At 49.0% G+C, this 18,046-nt stretch overlaps 1 protein-coding gene across 2 annotated transcripts in view; it reads right to left on the bottom strand.

The window, feature by feature from the left end:
- Positions 1–14,738, bottom strand: part of raver1 (ribonucleoprotein, PTB-binding 1) — a 46,585-nt gene extending 31,847 nt beyond the window's left edge. For both annotated transcript variants that reach the window (XM_085971869.1, XM_085971870.1), the window contains exons 1-2: positions 14,371–14,738; positions 426–492 (exon numbers count right to left, since the gene is read on the bottom strand). In XM_085971869.1, the coding sequence (XP_085827995.1) occupies positions 426–492; positions 14,371–14,706 (403 nt within the window). In that variant the 5' untranslated portion in view covers positions 14,707–14,738. The remainder of the gene's footprint in view (positions 1–425; positions 493–14,370) is intronic.
- Positions 14,739–18,046: the final 3,308 nt, after the last annotated feature.

Below are 18,046 nucleotides of genomic sequence, written 5' to 3'. Positions count from 1 at the left end.
ACCGGCAAAAACCAGGAGCCGTTTCGTTAAGTTGTTTTCTTTTCGTTGCTTTTTTCCCCCCCCACCAGTCAGGCTCTGCAAGGTCTTGCTGAAGCTGTTGTTAAGCTACAGAGACGCTTGCAAGGTACGGCCAACTGTTTCGAAGCTGTTGCTAAGTAACAGAGTTTGTTGCCAGATACGGAGCTCAAAATCTCCGTATGTTTCAACATTAGCGCTGGTTTGTCCGACAGTTTTGATGGGACGGCGACAGCTCGGTCCCGTCGGTGCCGGATAGCACAAAGTTTCCTGTACACAAGTTAAGCAGCTTTAGCTCTTCAGACTTCTGAAATCCAGGTACCTGGAGGCATAACAGCAGAGTAGGCTCGAAGGGCCAAATGGCTGACTCCTGCTCCTATTCCTTATGGCGGAGAAGAAAGGACACTCACCTGTTCCTTTGTATTTGTCCACGAAACAGTATTTTAGATCATACTCGCTCAGCAGCTCATAGACTTCCTGTAACACAAAACATATTGATTTGGGTGAGATTGAAAAGTTAAGATTGCACTTTCTAGGTTGAATGATTCCTGGTATATGACCCGTGGAGATTTAATGATAATTCATTCTGCTCCTTAGGCCAAAAAGTAGCAAATTCTGGATAAAACTGATTCATGTCAATTCACTTAAAAAATGAGGGCTCCCTTTGACTATAGAAATTACAACACAGTCGGCAGCCATTTGGCCCATTGGCCCTGTGCTAGCTCTTCAACTGGAGCTGCCCTTTCCCATATACACATTAACATTCTTAATTGAATTCCCTATTAAAATGATGCAATAAGTGGCTATTGATGCCAAGGCTATTACAAGGCATTTCATGGTCAAATAACCGTGTGAAGAGATTTATTTGAACTTCCGTCCCCCTTTGCTCATTTAGCGATCAGAGTCAAAGTCCCCATTCGTGATTCACCAACCAGTGGAAAACAATCTTCCACTGTTCACCCTCAACTTCAGAATTTGAAAACCTTACTCGGAACCTGCACTGTTCAAGTGATAAAATCTCCAATTCTTAAACCCCTTCATAATTGTAAGAAATCACACAACACCAGGTTATAGTCCAACAGCTTTATTTGAAATCACAAGCTTTCGGAGCGCTGCTCCTTCGTCAGGTGAAGTGGAGAGATGCATAAAAACACAGCTCATATTGTCAGATGTTTACAGGTAATCTTTCTAACTGCCATTTATCACACCTCAGCAGAGAGATAATCACAGCAATCAAAGGTGCAAATAGTGTCCAAGCATTTACACCTTTGATTGCTGTGATTATCTCTCTGCCGAGGTGTGATAAATGGCAGTTAGAAAGGTTACCTGTAAACATCTGACATTCTTTGACTATAGAAGCTGTGTTTTTATGCATCTCTCCACTTCACCCGACGAAGGAGCAGCACTCCGAAAGCTTCTAATTTCAAATAAAGCTGTTGGACTATAACCTGGTTTTGTGATTTCTTACATTTGTCCACCCCAGTCCAACACCGGCATCTCCACACCCTTCATAATTGGAAGTGATTCCTGCAACATGAGTGAAACTTTGCTGTAGTTTTCCCATCAGTCCAATATCCTTCCTAAAATGATGCATCTAGAACTGCAAACACTTACAAGTGTGGCACAGCCAATTTCTTTGATAAATTCAACAGCTCTTATTCGCTTTTGTATTCGATGCACCCATTAAAAAGAGTCCCCTTTGCCTCGGACGTTTTCTACCTGCCCTTCCTTCTTGAAAAATCTATGCATCTGCACCTCAATAGTTCAGTGAATTCAGCCAGTGAGTTGGTGAGCCGTACAGAGCAAGAAGGTCCTCCGGTCATGGTTCTGCGGTGAGCGAGACAGTTTCAGCTACAATATTGGTAGGCAGGTCATAGCTTGCCTGAGTGCGCTCCTGCGACATCTACATGCAATTTTCTGGAACACCCGCTTTTGTGCGCGTGGATGCTGCAGCAGGACAGAATCAGGTTAGTTTGTGACACCCCTGCAGTCAAATAGCCAATCAACACACGCACAAAGAATGGCTAGCTAGAGGAGGTCCTGGAGGGCACCCCGTGCCCACGGAACTGTGTGCCAATCTGAAGTCAATTGGAGGCAAGAGGCAAACTGACAAAAAAAAATTCCTAAGTTTGAAAATCAAATTAGATAGGTGTGAACTAGACTAATCCTGACATTCCCTCAGACTTTCCTCATTGTGGGTGGGGTGGTGTGCCTGGCCTCGACTCAACTACTCAGGAAGCACACCGGGGAACTATGTTACACAGCTGTTCCATCAATAACAAAGAGCAAAGGCATCTCTCACCGGGACACCGAGTAAGAAGGGCAGATCGATCACCGAATCTCTTAAATGCATGTTGCTCTGGTTCATTTCAAAAGGAAGGAAGGAAGCCTGCCCAGAGTTCCTTACAAGCCCTTCACCTGATCAATCCAAAATGCTTTCTGCATGCTCCACTGATTTTTTTGGATACGGTCAGTCGGGGACAAATCTGGGGATTTTTAAAAAATTCACATAATGCCACAGAATTGAAAAACATTACCTTTCAAGAATGACTGAAGACAACAAATCTAGATTAACCTAAAAAGCGAGTTTCTTCAGTCTGTCTGAGGAAAATGCATTCCAGTAAAATGACATGCAATGTCAAGATTGGGGCCCAGCAGGCCAAAATGCTTTCAGTCACTGGCAACCACACACTTGGCCCACATTCCCGTCCCCTTCAATTTGCTCCCTTCTCCTGGTGCTGACTCATACTAGGATACAGGCCCACGAGCAGTCGCTGCTCTGAGGCATGGCCCGAGACCTCATTCTTCACACGGGCACAGAGAGAGTTGCAGCAGCCTAAACAACAGCATGTCTGTGGCTGGGCGTGGGGGGAATATCACAGCCAAACCTAATCTTGCCTCTAGCCAACTTCCACGAGTACATTTCCCAGGAGCAGGCTGTGGACAGTGGTCAGGAACACTTTGGCTGATCTTATCCCTCCCTCGCTCAGAGCCACTGTGCTAAACTGCTGTGCTCATTCACTGCCGTCTCTGATCATTAACCCAGCTCACACTGATCTTGGGACCCTCCTCACGGTGCGCAACTCAGGACTACACAGGACAGTTCATTCATCCTCCTCAGCTGTGGCTCAGTGGGTAGCGCTCTCGCCTTTGAGTCAGAAGGTTGTGGGTTCAAATCCCACTCCACGGACTGGAGCACATAAATCCAGTCTGACACTCCAGTGCAGTACTGAGGGAGTGCAGCACAGAAGGTGTAATATGAAAGGAAACTACATAGCTTTGGGAGGTCATACAACACTATCCAAGGCTTTTTTGATGATCAAAAAGGGAAAAGAATGAGAGTCTCTGCATCTCTGATGCCACAGCAGCCCTGACAGTGCCTCGCGTGTTAACCCTGGCTCAGTGGGTCGCTCTCTCGACTCAGTCAGAAGGTTGTGGGTTCCACTCCAGAGACTCGAGCACAATAAATCCAGGCCGCGGCAGTACCGAGGGAGCGCCGCACCGTCGGAGGGGCAGTACCGAGGGAGCGCCGCACCGTCGGAGGGGCAGTACCGAGGGAGCGCCGCACCGTCGGAGGGGCAGTACCGAGGGAGCGCCGCACCGTCGGAGGGGCAGTACCGAGGGAGCGCCGCACCGTCGGAGGGGCAGTACCGAGGGAGCGCCGCACCGTCGGAGGGGCAGTACCGAGGGAGCGCCGCACCGTCGGAGGGGCAGTACCGAGGGAGCGCCGCACCGTCGGAGGGGCAGTACCGAGGGAGCGCCGCACCGTCGGAGGGGCAGTACCGAGGGAGCGCCGCACCGTCGGAGGGGCAGTACCGAGGGAGCGCCGCACCGTCGGAGGGGCAGTACCGAGGGAGCGCCGCACCGTCGGAGGGGCAGTACCGAGGGAGCGCCGCACCGTCGGAGGGGCAGTACCGAGGGAGCGCCGCACCGTCGGAGGGGCAGTACCGAGGGAGCGCCGCACCGTCGGAGGGGCAGTACCGAGGGAGCGCCGCACCGTCGGAGGGGCAGTACCGAGGGAGCGCCGCACCGTCGGAGGGGCAGTACCGAGGGAGCGCCGCACCGTCGGAGGGGCAGTACCGAGGGAGCGCCGCACCGTCGGAGGGGCAGTACCGAGGGAGCGCCGCACCGTCGGAGGGGCAGTACCGAGGGAGCGCCGCACCGTCGGAGGGGCAGTACCGAGGGAGCGCCGCACCGTCGGAGGGGCAGTACCGAGGGAGCGCCGCACCGTCGGAGGGGCAGTACCGAGGGAGCGCCGCACCGTCGGAGGGGCAGTACCGAGGGAGCGCCGCACCGTCGGAGGGGCAGTACCGAGGGAGCGCCGCACCGTCGGAGGGGCAGTACCGAGGGAGCGCCGCACCGTCGGAGGGGCAGTACCGAGGGAGCGCCGCACCGTCGGAGGGGCAGTACCGAGGGAGCGCCGCACTGTCGGAGGGGCCGTCGATTGGATGAGACGTTAAGCCGAGGCCCCGTCTGCTCTCAGGTGGATGTAAAAGATCCCAGGACACTATTTCGTAGAAGAGCAGGGGAGTTCTCCCTGGTCTTGGGGCCAATATTTATCCCACAAACATCACAAACAGATTATCTGGTCATTATCACATTGCTGTTTGTGGGAACTTGCTGTGCGCAAATTGGCTGTCGCGTTTCCTACATTACAACAGTGACTACACTTCAAAAAGTACTTCATTGGCTGTAAAGCACTTTCAGATGTCCGATGGTCATGAAAGGCGCTGTAGAAATGCAAGTCTTTCTTTCCTGTCCACCTCCCTCAGCTCTTTAAGGAGCGAGGGGGGCAAGAGAAAGGAAGTTCACATTGATTGTCCTGTTTATCAACTAAAGACTATGAAAAAAGATACATATTTGCTATAAAGTTTAGCCGGAAAAATATGTTTACCCAAGCAGATTGATACCGTTCAACAAGTCAAATACAACTTACTTTATATTGTGTATCACAGTGAAATATGGCAAGGCACATTAAAGGGGAGGAGGCAGACAACGAGGAGGATTTCGAAGGGAAATTTGGAGCGGTGACTGAAGGCGCAGTTCAAAAAAGCAAAGTTGTGATTTTTGAAGGTGAAGGCAGGTGTAGTGAGGCAAAGAGGTTCAGAAAAACATTTCCATAATGCAGGGCACATAGAAACATAGAAGATAGGAGGAGTCGGCCATTTAATGAGATCATGGCTGATCATCCAAATTCAGTACCCTGTCCCTGCTTTCTCCCCATATCCCTTGATCCCATTAGCCTTAAAAAATATATCTAACTCCTTCTTGAATATATTTAATGAATTGGCCTCAACTGCCTTCTGTGGTAGAGAATTCCACAGGTTCACCACTCTCTGGGTGAAGAAATTCCTCCTCATTTCTGTCCTAAATGGCCTCCCCCTTATCCTTAGACTGTGACCCCTGGTTCTGGACTCCCCGACCATCGGGATCATCCTTCCTGCATCTAGTCTGTCCAGTCCTGTTAGAATTTTGTAAGTTTCAATGAGATCCCCTCTCATTCTTCTAAACTCTAGCGAATATAATCCTAATCGACCCAATCTCTCCTCATACGTCATTCCTGCCATCCCAGGTATCAGTCTGGTGAATCTTCGCTGCACTCTCTCCATGGCAAGAGCATCCTTCCTCAGATAAGGCGACCAAAACTGCACACAATACTCAAGGTGTGGTTTCAAGAAGGCCGTGTACAACTGCAGCAAGACATCTTTGCTCCTGTACTCAAACCCTCTCGCTATGAAGGCCAACATACCATTTGCCTTTTTAACCACCTGCTGCACCTGCATGCTTACCTTCAGCGACTGGTGCACAAGGACACCCAGGTCTCTTTGCACTTCCCCTTTCCCCAATCTATTGCCGTTCAGATAATAATCTGCCTTCCTGTTTTTGACACCAAAGTGGATAACCTCGCATTTATCCACATTATACTGCATCTGCCCAATCACCCAACTTGTCCAAATCATACTGGAGTTTCTCTGCATCCTCCTCACAGCACACACGCCCACCCAGCTTTGTGTCGTCTGCAAACTTGGAGATATTACATCTAGTTCCCTCGTCTAGATCATGAATCTATATTGTGAATAACTGGGGTCCTAGCACCGATCCCTGCGGTACCCCACTAGTCACTGCCTGCCACTCGGAAAAAGAGCCGTTTATTCCAACTCTGCTTCCTATCTGCCAACCAGTTCTCTGTCCAAGTCAGTACCTTACCCCCAATCCCATGTGCTTTAATTTTGCACGCTAATCTCTTATGCAGGACCTTATCGAAAGCCTTCTGATAGTCCAAATACACCACATCCACTGGTTCTCCCTGGTGGAGCAGAGATTAGAGAAAAATCCACTTGGAGGTGACAAAATCATGGACAAGAGACTGAGCAATGGCATGGAGATGGGCACAAGTCCTGGCAATAGACCAGATGTAGCATTTGAAGCTCAGCTCAGGGTTGAAAAGGACATCATCTAGGCTGACATAAGCGAAGGAGCACTGCAGTGTCGGAGGTGCTGTCTTTCGATTAAATGTTAAACCAAGGCACCGTCTGCTCTCTCAGATGGGCGTAAAGGATCCCATAGCACTATTTCGAAGAGGAGCTGGGGAGTTACCCCCCGCTGTCCTGTTCAATATTTATCCCTCAACCAACATCTCAAATAGATTATCTGATGATTTAATCGCACGGCTGTGTGTGGGAGCTTGCTGTGTAAAGTAAGCCACGTTCGACAAAAACCTCAAAATTGATCAAAACACAGAAAATGCTGGAAACAGACTGCAGGCCCATCATTATGGCAAGAACAGAAGATGGGCTAAGCTGCTGAGTGTAGACTCGAGTTCTGGAAATCCAGAGTGCTGGAAACTGGAAACCTCCACAAGAGAGAGATAACCAGGAGGAGAAAGGGTGAACAGGCAAGATCACACACGTCAACTCATGTCACAAAGAGACAGTAAAACTTCCAGTATTTCTGACAGAACCTTTGCCTTTAAAAAAATTAACAAAATCCAGTTTTATTGGCCTGGACTGTCCTGAATATGGCCAGGTTCACCATTTTGGAGAAACAAAATTCAACAATGGGGGCGGTTTAGAATTCTTATCTCTTGATATTTGGACATTGCCTGCTTTCACGTTTACAGCTTGGTACAAATGATGATACCGTGTCGCACTTTGGAATCAGGTCGCCAAACAGCCGGGCCATCCGCGTATAATCTGTGCAGCAGTGCCTCAATAAGCTGCTGCTGGACTCTGCTCCGACAGAGTGCCGAGGGACAATTAACACCTTCATTTCAACTTGGCCCACGACTTTTTAAAAAGCACATATTCCTTTAAATTAAAAAAAGAGGTATGGGCTGTAAATTAAAGAAAACATCAAGTTATCTAAAATCCCAACAGAACCGTCAAATTTATGACAGAATACTTCTCTCTGATGTCAATGGTCGAGTCTAAGCCAAGCACTTTATATAATCACATCATCCATCACAACATGGAGGAATGGGTAACAAAATCAGAGTCTAGAATACAGGATTTTGAGCAAAATGAGTTCAGAAGAGGAAACCGATTCTGCTGCAGTAAGAATTTATAAAAGTGCTGTTCATATAAAGCAACTTTGATTCAACAATTAATTTAGTTAATTAGAAAATACTCACGCTTTTAGCTCCCGAGAGCTCAGTGAAATGCACATTTCTCTACCAGGGACATACTAATGTGCATGCAGTCTCTGCCATACTCCAGAAATGCTTCTGGTCGCCAGTCACTAATTCTCTGCTCCACTCCCACTCGGACCTGTCTCCTACACTGTTCCAACGAAGCCCAACTTTAGCTCGAGGAACAGCAACTCATCTTTCAATTAGGCACTTCTCAGCCTTCTGGACTCAACATTATGGCAGCACGGTGGCATAGTGGTTAGCACTGTTGCCTCACAGCGCCAGGGACCCGGGTTCAAATCCGGCCTCGGGTGACTGTGTGGAGTTTGCACATTCTCCGTGTTTGCGTGGGTTTTCTCCGGGTGCTCCGGTTTCCTCCCAGTCCAAAGATGTGCGGGTTAGGTTGATTGGCCATGATAAAAATTGGCCCTTAGTGTTAGGGGGGGATTAAATACGTGGGGTTACAGGGATAGGGCTTGGGTGGGATGGCTGTCGGTGTAGGGTTTGGATGATCGGCCGCTCGTGTTTGGATGATCGGCTATGATCTCGTTGAATGGCGGAGCAGGCGCGAAGGGCCGAATGGCCTACTCCTGCTCCTATCTTCTATGTTTCTCTAACATCGAGTTAAACAATTTCAGACCATAACCTCTGCCCCCACTCTTTCAAATGGCAGCTGTTGATGATTCTGCTATTCCCATTTACACCTCTTCTCGACCCATCTTGTGTTTCTTCACTTGTCCCATTACCATCTCCTTTTGCTTGTATACAATCATCCCTTGTCATTTAATCTCTCCCGCCTTCCACAGACCTTCCCTTTTGTCTTTCCTCCCCTCCCTACCGGCTTAAAACCTGTTATCTTTAACATTTGCCAGTTCTGATGAAAGGTCATCAACACGAAACGTAAACTGTTTCTCTCTCCACAGATGCTGCCTGACCTGCTGAATATTTCCAGCATTTTGTTTTTAATTCAGTTTTCTACCACCTGCAATATTGTGCTTTTCCATAAATGCTCACTGGATTGCTATCAAATTATAATTTTGCTTTTATGAATCTGCTCCCATGCAGAATACATTCCATTTTCCAACCTTCGAACTTGTCCAGTTCACCGAGCCCTGCAGTTACCGTGTTCCCCTAGCTGGCCTTGCCTGCTCAGTTACATCCGGATGTTTGCAGATGGCCTGACAATGAATGTGACAGAATAGCACCAGAGTTCACTGGATTACAAGTTTGCAAAATTGGATTATTTCATTACCAAAAACAGTTGATTTTGTAAGAATACGAGGACTGGCTGGCGAGGTCAGCCCGCATGATGCTGCTTTTACCTTTCTGGGACCGAGGTTCAAATCCACTCTGATCTGTTGGCACCAACCCCATGAATAGTTCCAAAGGGAAAGTCATTTGAGCCCAGGTGTACAGAACAATACGGTCAGTAATTCTACACAGTCTGTCTCACTCAGAGGCAGCAAGGATTTCTAGTGGCTGAGAGTAGAGTCACGTGTGTTCATGTGTATTGGCAGGGGGGGGGGGGAGCACACACAGTGGAGACTATTGTGTTTGCAATTAAGATACCTGGTTGAACTAAAGTAAATTTACTTTTACCTGGCCATGCTTGATACGGCCCCTCGAGCCTGCTCCACCATTCCATAAAATCATGGCTGATCATCGACCTCAACTCCACTTTCCCGGCTGATCCCCATATCCCTCGATTCCGGTCGAGTCCAAAAATCTATCCATCTCAGCCTTGAATATACTCAAAGACTCAGCATCCACAGCCCTCTGGGGCATAAAATTCCAAAGATTCGCAACCCTCTGAGTGAAGAAATTCCTCATCTCAGTCTTAAATGGCCGACCCCTTATCCTGTGATTATGGCCCCTAGATCTAGACCCTCCAGCCAGCATCTACCCACCCGGTCAATCCCCCTCAGAATCTTATATGTTTCAACAAGATCATTCTTCTAAACCCGTGTGTATCGGCCCAATTGGGAGCAGCAGCGAGAGCGGACCGACCTGTGAGGGAACAGGCGAAGGAGGAGCGAGGAAATAAAGCCAGAGGCTCGAGGCCCAGACCGAGCTATTGGGAGCAGCAGCGAGAGCGAACTTCAACAGGCAACATTCGAAAGTGACGTCAGAGATTAAAAATGACTTCGGCACAAGGGAAGGAGCTGATTGGCAAGTAGGACCCGGTGAGTATTTCTACAATCCAGTCGTTAAAGTGAAGTAAGGTCCCTAGTGCATTTAATATTCTTTAATTTACTCCTTTTACTTCCTTTAAATTAAGGGTAGGACATGGCAGGGCAGCTCGGCAGCGTGCAGTGCTCCTCCTGTGCTATGTGGGAAGTCAGGGACACTTTCGGTGTCCAGGGCGAACACGTCTGCAGGAAGTGTCTCCTAGCTGCAGCTACTCGAAATCCACGTTTCGGAGCTGGAGCTGCGGCTGGAGTTACTGTGGAGCATCCGCGAAGCTGAGATCTTCATGGATAGCACGTTTAACGAGGTGGTCACACCGCAGGTAAAGAGTGCACAGGCAGACAGGGAATGGGTGACAGCCAGACAGAGTAAAAGAACTAGGAAGGTAGTGCAGGAGTCCCCTGGGTCCATCTCCCTCTCCCAACAGATTTTCCGTTTTGGATACTGCTGGGGGAGATGGTTTCTCAGGGGAATGCAGCAAGAGCCAAGTCCGTGGCACTACGAGTGGCTCAGCTGCACAGGAGGGGAGGAGAGAGAGCGGGAGAGCAATAAAGACAGGGGATTCTATCGTAAAGGGAACAGATAAGACGTTTCTGTGGCTGCAGATGTGACTCCAGGATGGTATGTTGCCTCCCTGGTGCCAGGGTCAAGGATGTCACTGAGCGGCTGCAGGACATCCTGAAGGGGGAGGGTCAAGAGCCAGAGGTCGTGGCCCATATTGGTACCAACGACATAGGTAGAATGAGGGACGAGGTCCTGCAAGCAGAATATAGGGAGCTTGGAAATAAATTAAAAAGCAGGATCTCAGGATTAGTCCCAGCGCCACGTGCTAGCGAGAGCAGAAATAGGAGAATAGACCAGATGAATGCATGGCTGGAGAGATGGTCTAAGAGGGAGGGATTTAATTTCCTCAGGCATTGGGACCGATTCTGGGGAAGGTGGGACTTGTACAAGCTGGACAGGTTACACCTCGGCAGAAACAGGACCAACATCCTCGCAGGGGTGTTTGCTAGTGCTGTTTGGAAGGATTTAAACTAGTTTGTCAGGGGGCTGGGAACTGAAGTGTGTGCCCAGAACAGAGAGAAACAAAGGGGGAAGTGCAAGTTAGAAAAAGAGTCAGCAAAACTAGTCGGGAGCAGAAACAAAGGCCAACAGTAAAGAGGGTCAAAGTGCAGAAAAATATTAAACAGGCAAAGTTGAAGGCACTTTATCTAAATGCACGTAGCATTCGCAACAAGGTGGATGAATTAATGGCACTAATAGAAGTAAATGGGTATGATGTAATTGCCATTACAGAGACATGGTTGCAGGGTAACTAAAGCTGGGAATTGAATGTTCTCGGGTACTCAACATTTAGGAAGGACAGACAAAAAGGAAAAGGAGGTGGCGTAGCGCTGTTAATAAGGGATGAGATCGGTACGGTAGAGATAAAAGACCTTGGCTCAGCAGATCGTGATGTAGAACTGGAGTCAGTTTGGGTGGAGCTAAGAAACAGCAAAGGGTGGAAAACATTGGTGGGAGTTGTGTATAGGCCACCAAACAGTAATGGTAATGTAGGGCACATCAAGAGATTAGAAGTGCATGTAACAGGGCAATATGGTAATCATGGGGGACTTTAATCTACATATTGACTGGGCAAATCAAATTCCCACTAATAGTGTGGCGGACAAATTCTTGGAATGCATGCGAGATGGTTTCCTGGATCAGTATGTGGAGGAACCAACCAGGGAACAGGCTGTTCTGGATCTAGTACTGTGTAATGAGAAAGGGCTAATCAATAATCTTGTGGTAAAGGGGCCTTTAGGGACAAGTGACCATAATATAATTGAATTTTACATTAAGTTTGAGTGATGCAGTCTAATCTGAAACTAACATCTTCAATTTACACAGAGGAAACTACAAGGGTATGAGGGACAAGTTGGCCATGGTACTGTAGATTGGGAGACTACACTAAAAGGTATGAAGGTGGACATACAATGGCTAACATTCAAAGAAATAATGCATAATTTGCAACAAACATAGGGCATAAAAACCCAAAAGGAAAAGTGATCCAACCACGGCTAACAAAAGAAATTAAAGCTAGTTTGTTCATCCCAGTTTGGCATAAAAATGAAACAAAAAAGGTGACTCAACCGTGGCTAACAAGGGAAATTAGGGATAGCATAAGATCGAAGGAGAGGACATATAAATTGGCCAAAAAAAACAGTAATCCAGAGGATTGGGAGCAGTTTAGGATTCAACAAAATGGACAAAGGGATTAATTAAGAAAGGGAAAATAGAATATGAGTGTAAGCTTGCAGGGAACATAAAAACTGACTGTAAAAGCTTTTATAGGTATGTGAAGAGAAAAAGATTGGTGAAGTCAAGCGTAGGTCCCTTGCAGTCAGAATCAGGGGAATTGATAATGGGGAACAAAGAAATGGCAGACTAATTAAATACATATTTTGGTTCTGTCTTCACAAAGGAGGACACAAATAACCTCCCAGAAATGTCAGGGAACATAGGGTCTGATGAAAGGGAGGAAGTGAAAGAAAATCAGTATTTGTAGGGAAATGGTGTTAGCGAAATTGATGGGAATAAAGGCCGATAAATCCCCAGGGCCTGATAATCTGCATCCTAGGGTACTCAAGGAAGTGGCCCTAGAAATAGTAGATGCATTGCTGATCATCTTCCAACATTCGATGGAATCTGGAACAGTACCCATGGATTGGAGGGTAGCTAATGTTACCCCACTATTCAAAAAAGGTGGGAGAGAAAAAACGGGGAATTACAGACCGGTAAGCCTGACATTGGTAGTGGGGAAAATGCTAGAGTCCATTATAAAAGATGTAATAGCAGAGCACTTGGAAAACAGTGACAGGATCGGACAAAGTCAACATGGATTTACAAAAGGTAAATCGTGCTTGATTAATCTACTGGAATTTTTTGAGGATGTAACTAGTAAAATAGATAAGGGAGAACCAGTGGATGTGATGTATTTGGACTTTCAGAAGGCTTTCAATAAGGTCCCACATAAGAGATTAGCGTGTAAAGCTAAGGCACATGGGATTGGGGGCAAGGTATTGACTTGGATAGAGAACTGGTTGGCAGATAGAAAGCAAAGAGTTGCAATAAACGGGTCTTTTTCCGAGTGGCAGGCAGTGACTCGTGGGGTACCGCAGGGATCGGTCTTTGGACCCCAGCTATTCACAATATATATTTTAATGGTCTAGACAAGGGAACTAGATGTAATATCTCCAAATGTGCAGACAACACAAAGCTGGGTGGGCGTGTGTGCTGTGAGGAGGATGCCGAGAAACTACAGGATGATTTGGACAGGTTGGGTGATTGGGCAGAAGCATGGCAGATGCAATATAACGTGGATAAATGTGAGGTTATCCACTTTGGTGGCAAAAACAGGAAGGCAGATTATTATTTGAATGGCAATAGATTGGGAGAAGGGGAAGTGCAACGAGAACTGGGTGTCCTTGTGCACCAGTCGCTGAAGGTAAGCATGCAGGTGCAGCAGGCAGTTAAGGCGGCAAATGGTATGTTGGCCTTCATAGCGAGAGGATTCGAGTACAGGAGCAAGGATGTCTTGCTGCAGTTGTACAGGGCCTTGGTGAGACCACATCTCGAGTATTGTGTGCAGTTTTGGTCGCCTTATCTGAGGAAGGATATTCTTGCCATGGAAGGAGTTCAGTGAAGATTCACCAGGCTGATACCTGGGATGGCAGGAATGACGTATGAGGCGAGATTGGGTCGATTGGGCTTGTAGTCGCTGGAGTTTAGAAGAATGAGGGGGGATCTCATTGAAACTTATAAAATTCTGGCAGGACTGGACAGACTAGATGCAGGGAGGATGTTCCCGATGGTCAGGGAGTCCAGAACCAGGGGTCACAGTCTAAGGATAAGGGGTAGGCCTTTTAGGACAGAAATGAGGAGGAATTTCTTCACCCAGAGAGTGGTGAACCTGTGGAATTCTCTACCACAGAAGGCAGCAGAGGCCAATTCATTAAATATATTCAACAAGGAGTTGGATATATTTCTTAAGGCTAAAGGGATCAAGGGGTATGGGGAGAAAGCAGGGACCGGGTACTGAACTTGGATGATCAGCCATGATCACATTGAATGGCGGAGCAGGCTCGAGGGGCCGAATGGCCTACTCTTGCTCCTATCCTCTTTCTAAAATGCAAAAAAAAGGTAAAAAAGATGCAGATTTCAAATCATTTAGTTTGAAAGTCGCGAGTTCAGCATTCCCCAATTTGTAATTTTAAATAAGTCACGAGTTCAGCACCCCATCCCCCAATTGGCAATGTTACGGTGCAGATTCCACTAAATGCTTCAGTTTGAAAGTCACTGGCTGAGACCCCTGCAGAGACCGAGACAAAGAGCCGGCCTGGGGATCTGCAGCCTGCGGTGACGCAGCGCGCGCTGGGCGGGGTTTGATTGACAGGCGGGCTCCATCCGGGACCCGGCGGCGCGGCGCGGCCCGACAGGCCTCAGGCCCCGGCCTCCCCTCACCTCACCTCCCCGCCTGGGGACCCGGGGCCGCCCCTCACCTGAGTGATGATGTCCGACGGCAGGTTCCGGATGATGATCTTGCGCCGGTTGCGGAACTCGCGGCGGCTCCGCTCCAGCCGCTGCTCCTTCTCCGCCTCCCCCAGCTCGGCCAACGTCTCCTCGGGCGTCCGCCGGTGCGACGCCGCGGCCTCCTCCTCCTCGTCGTCGTCGTCGCACTCGAAGCCGCCGGCTTCCCCTCCATCTCGTTGGCCGCTGCTCTCCAGCCACCGCTCGCCGCCCGGGAACCGCGCTCCCTCCTCCCACCTTCTTCTCTCATTTTCGCCGTTTTCCCTGAACTCGCTCGCCGGCGAACGAACGGACACGGTCGCGGCCATCTTGATTTAGCAACAGGATCGCTGCCTCTCATTGGCCCGACGGATTAAATCAGCACGTGATCAGGCGCGGCCCCTGCACCGCGGAGTAACGCGGACTCTGATTGGCTGATCCTGCAAAACAACTCCTTCCGCTGTTGTCAAGTCTCGCGAGATCTGCTGGGGGGGGGGGGGGAGGAGGCTGAAGCACATGGAGAATTTGAGAGGAATTCCCTCCCAGACACTGAAGCACATAACATTGGTGCACTTCAGGGAAAGCTTGATGCACAATTGAGGAAGAAAGGAATGGAGGGATAGGAGGCCAGGGTCTCACTGTGGAGTCTACACACCAATTAATGAAAGAATTGCATTCCTATAGCTCCTTTCACCACCTCAGGACATCCCAAAGCACTTCAGACCCAATGAAGAACTTTTTGAAGTGTACTCTTTTGAGCAACCCATAAACAAATAAACTGTAACTTAAAAATAAATGAATCTTAACAACTTAAATTAAAATTTGGTTGGCCGGCATGATGCACTCCAGTCCCTGCAGTACCCACCGATCACGGTAGGCCTCGAGCGTGCTGGCAGACACCGCGTGCTCCATCTCCAGGGCCACCCGGGCGCGAACGTGGCCGCGGAAGAGAGGTAGGCAGTCGGGCCGAACCACCGCCCACACCAGTTGATGGCCACTTTGGCCAGGCCCAGGAGCAGTCCCACAAGGAGGTCCCCCGATCTGCCTGCTCCCCCCTCCCCACACCGGATGATCAAAGATCAGGAGTGTGGGACTGAAGTGCAGCCAAAAATCGAGGAGCAGCCCCTTCAAATAATGGAAGAGGGGCTGCAACCTCTCACACTCCGTATAAACATGGAACACGGACTCCTCCAGGCCGCAGAAAAGGCAGGCGGCCTGGGAGTCTGTGAACCTACTTATAACTTTATTGCACGGGACTGATAGTCACCGGTGTAATTATGAAACGTGGCAGCCAATTTGCACACAGCAAGCTCCCACAAATAGCAATGCGATAAGGATCAGATAATCTGTGATCTATGATTGAGGGATAAATATTGGCCTACGACACCGGGAAACACCCCCCTGCTCTTCTTCCAATAGTGCCACGGGATCTTTTACGTCCACCTGAGACAGCAGACGGGGCCTCAGTTTAACGTCTCATCCAGAAGATGGCACCTCCAACAGTGTGGCGCTCCCTCAGTATTGCCCCTCCGACAGTGCGGCGCTCCCTCAGCACTGCGTCTCCGACAGTGCGGCGCTCCCTCAGTACCGCCCCTCCGACAGTGCAGCTCTCCCTCAGTACTGCCCCTCCGACAGTGCGGCGCTCCCTCAGTACTGCCCCTCCGACAGTGCGGCGCTCCCTCAGTACTGCCCCTCCGACAGTGCGGCGCTCCCTCAGTACTGCCCCTCCGACAGTGCGGCGCTCCCTCAGTACTGCCCCTCCGACAGTGCGGCGCTCCCTCAGTACTGCCCCTCCGACAGTGCGGCGCTCCCTCAGTACTGCCCCTCCGACAGTGCGGCGCTCCCTCAGTACTGCCCCTCCGACAGTGCGGCTCTCCCTCAATACTGACCCTCTGACAGTGCAGCGCTCCCTCAGTACTGCACTGGAGCGTCAGCCTAGATTTTGTACTCGAGTCTCTGGAGTGGGACTTGAACCCACAACCTTGTAACTCAGAGGTGAGGGTGCCACCCACTGAGTCACGGCTGACAGCCAGCCAGAATGGCCTGTTTCTGTGCAGTATAATTCAATGCAAGTCCCTCAGAGATCATGAAAGACACTCCTTGAATCATCTACCCCTTTTGTCTTCTGTTGACATCTGCTGCTTCTTGCTCAAGTTGCTGTTTCAGACGGTCCAGTGGAGTGGGCTGTAGTTTACACCAAATGCCATCAATTAATCTTTGAATGCTATCCTTTTGCGAGGGTCGCCATAATAAAGTACAATTGACCCACCTACACTGAAACCATTTCTGAGTTTTTCCCCTTATTTACCAGGTCGGATTTACAATGCACCAAATCTTTTCAGTGCCCAATGGTCCTGATAGGCTTTGAGCAAACCGATGGAAGCCACGTGCTCGTATTCAACCACCACCTGCATGCATAGCAAAGCTCTGAACACGAGCGTGCATGTGGAGGCACCATTCCCAGTGATCTTTTGTGTTCTGAACCTCAGCCAAGTGACCATTCCCAATGTATGATCCCAGGCCAACACTCCAGGATTGTCCCAGAGTCTCCAGGAATTAAAGATTAATCTCCTGGACACTGCTTCCAGCAACCCTAGAGAGAAATCATAGGGGCATTAAAAACAATGTCTTTTTTTCATTTTCTGAGAACACTTTTATTTATTCGTTATTGAAATATTGGAGAGGGGCGAAAAAGGGTGGTTTGACTGACAGTGAAGAATCGTCCAATCGGCTAACCAAGAGCCTGTTCAGTTTCCAATTGGTGTGGGAAGGCGGGGCAGCGTGAGGTTGGTTGTGTTGGGCGACCAATGGCGGGAGTGTGGGGACGTTGTAGTTGGAGGTCAGAGGGTCATGTGGTGATACCTCCAGGAATACATCCAACCAGAGTTGCCAACCCCAGGCAGAGGTGTCCAATCTTATGGGGCAATGTGCCAGATTGTGTATTACACCTGGGGAGTTCGCCCCACGTGATCAAACTGCTTTCGAGTCATGAGTAAACACCACGTTCAACTCCCAATCTATTTTGCATTTAGGAACATAGCAAAATACAGGGCCTGTAAAGACTCTGCAGTCCATCTCCCAGTCCCAGAATGAATGCCTCTCAATACCCAGCAGTGTAGTGGTTACGGTACTGGACGAGCGACTCCAAGTTCAGATCCCATGATGGCAAGTTGTGAAATTGAATTCAATAAAGTCTGATCATTTGTCAGCTGGCATCAGGAACAATGGCTGACAAAATGGGCCAGATTCTTGTAAAAACACAACCGGTGCATTGTTGTCCTTCGCAGAGGGGAACCTGTCACCTCGAGCTGATCTGGCCGACATATGTATGTACAGCAACTCTTTTCTTAGCCAGCACCCACGGGACCAGGATGGTGCCGGCTGATGAAAAATTCTGGATAACAGAGAGGTACACCTACCAAGGCAAGTTTTAACACAAACAAAAATAAAAACCACTAACTCAGCCACCGCAGGAAACTCGGACTCGGCAAAACGAGTGCTGGATGGATTCGCCAAGATTACCGGTTATCTATTTTGCCGGTTATTAAAGTATTCCGTATGATTAAGTGCCGTTTAAACAAGAGTTTACTGTATTTGATTCTTAATGCCCCGTGAAGTGGCCTTGCCAGCCACGACAGGTGCACATCCAAGGTCACATTAGGATGATTA

Source organism: Somniosus microcephalus, chromosome 31, assembly GCF_052327205.1.
Source record: "Somniosus microcephalus isolate GS21.2 chromosome 31, FLI_Smic_1.0, whole genome shotgun sequence".
Taxonomy (NCBI): Eukaryota; Metazoa; Chordata; class Chondrichthyes; order Squaliformes; family Somniosidae; genus Somniosus; species Somniosus microcephalus.
Note: the sequence above shows the minus strand (reverse complement) of the source record. Positions and strands in the feature narration are given on the sequence as shown.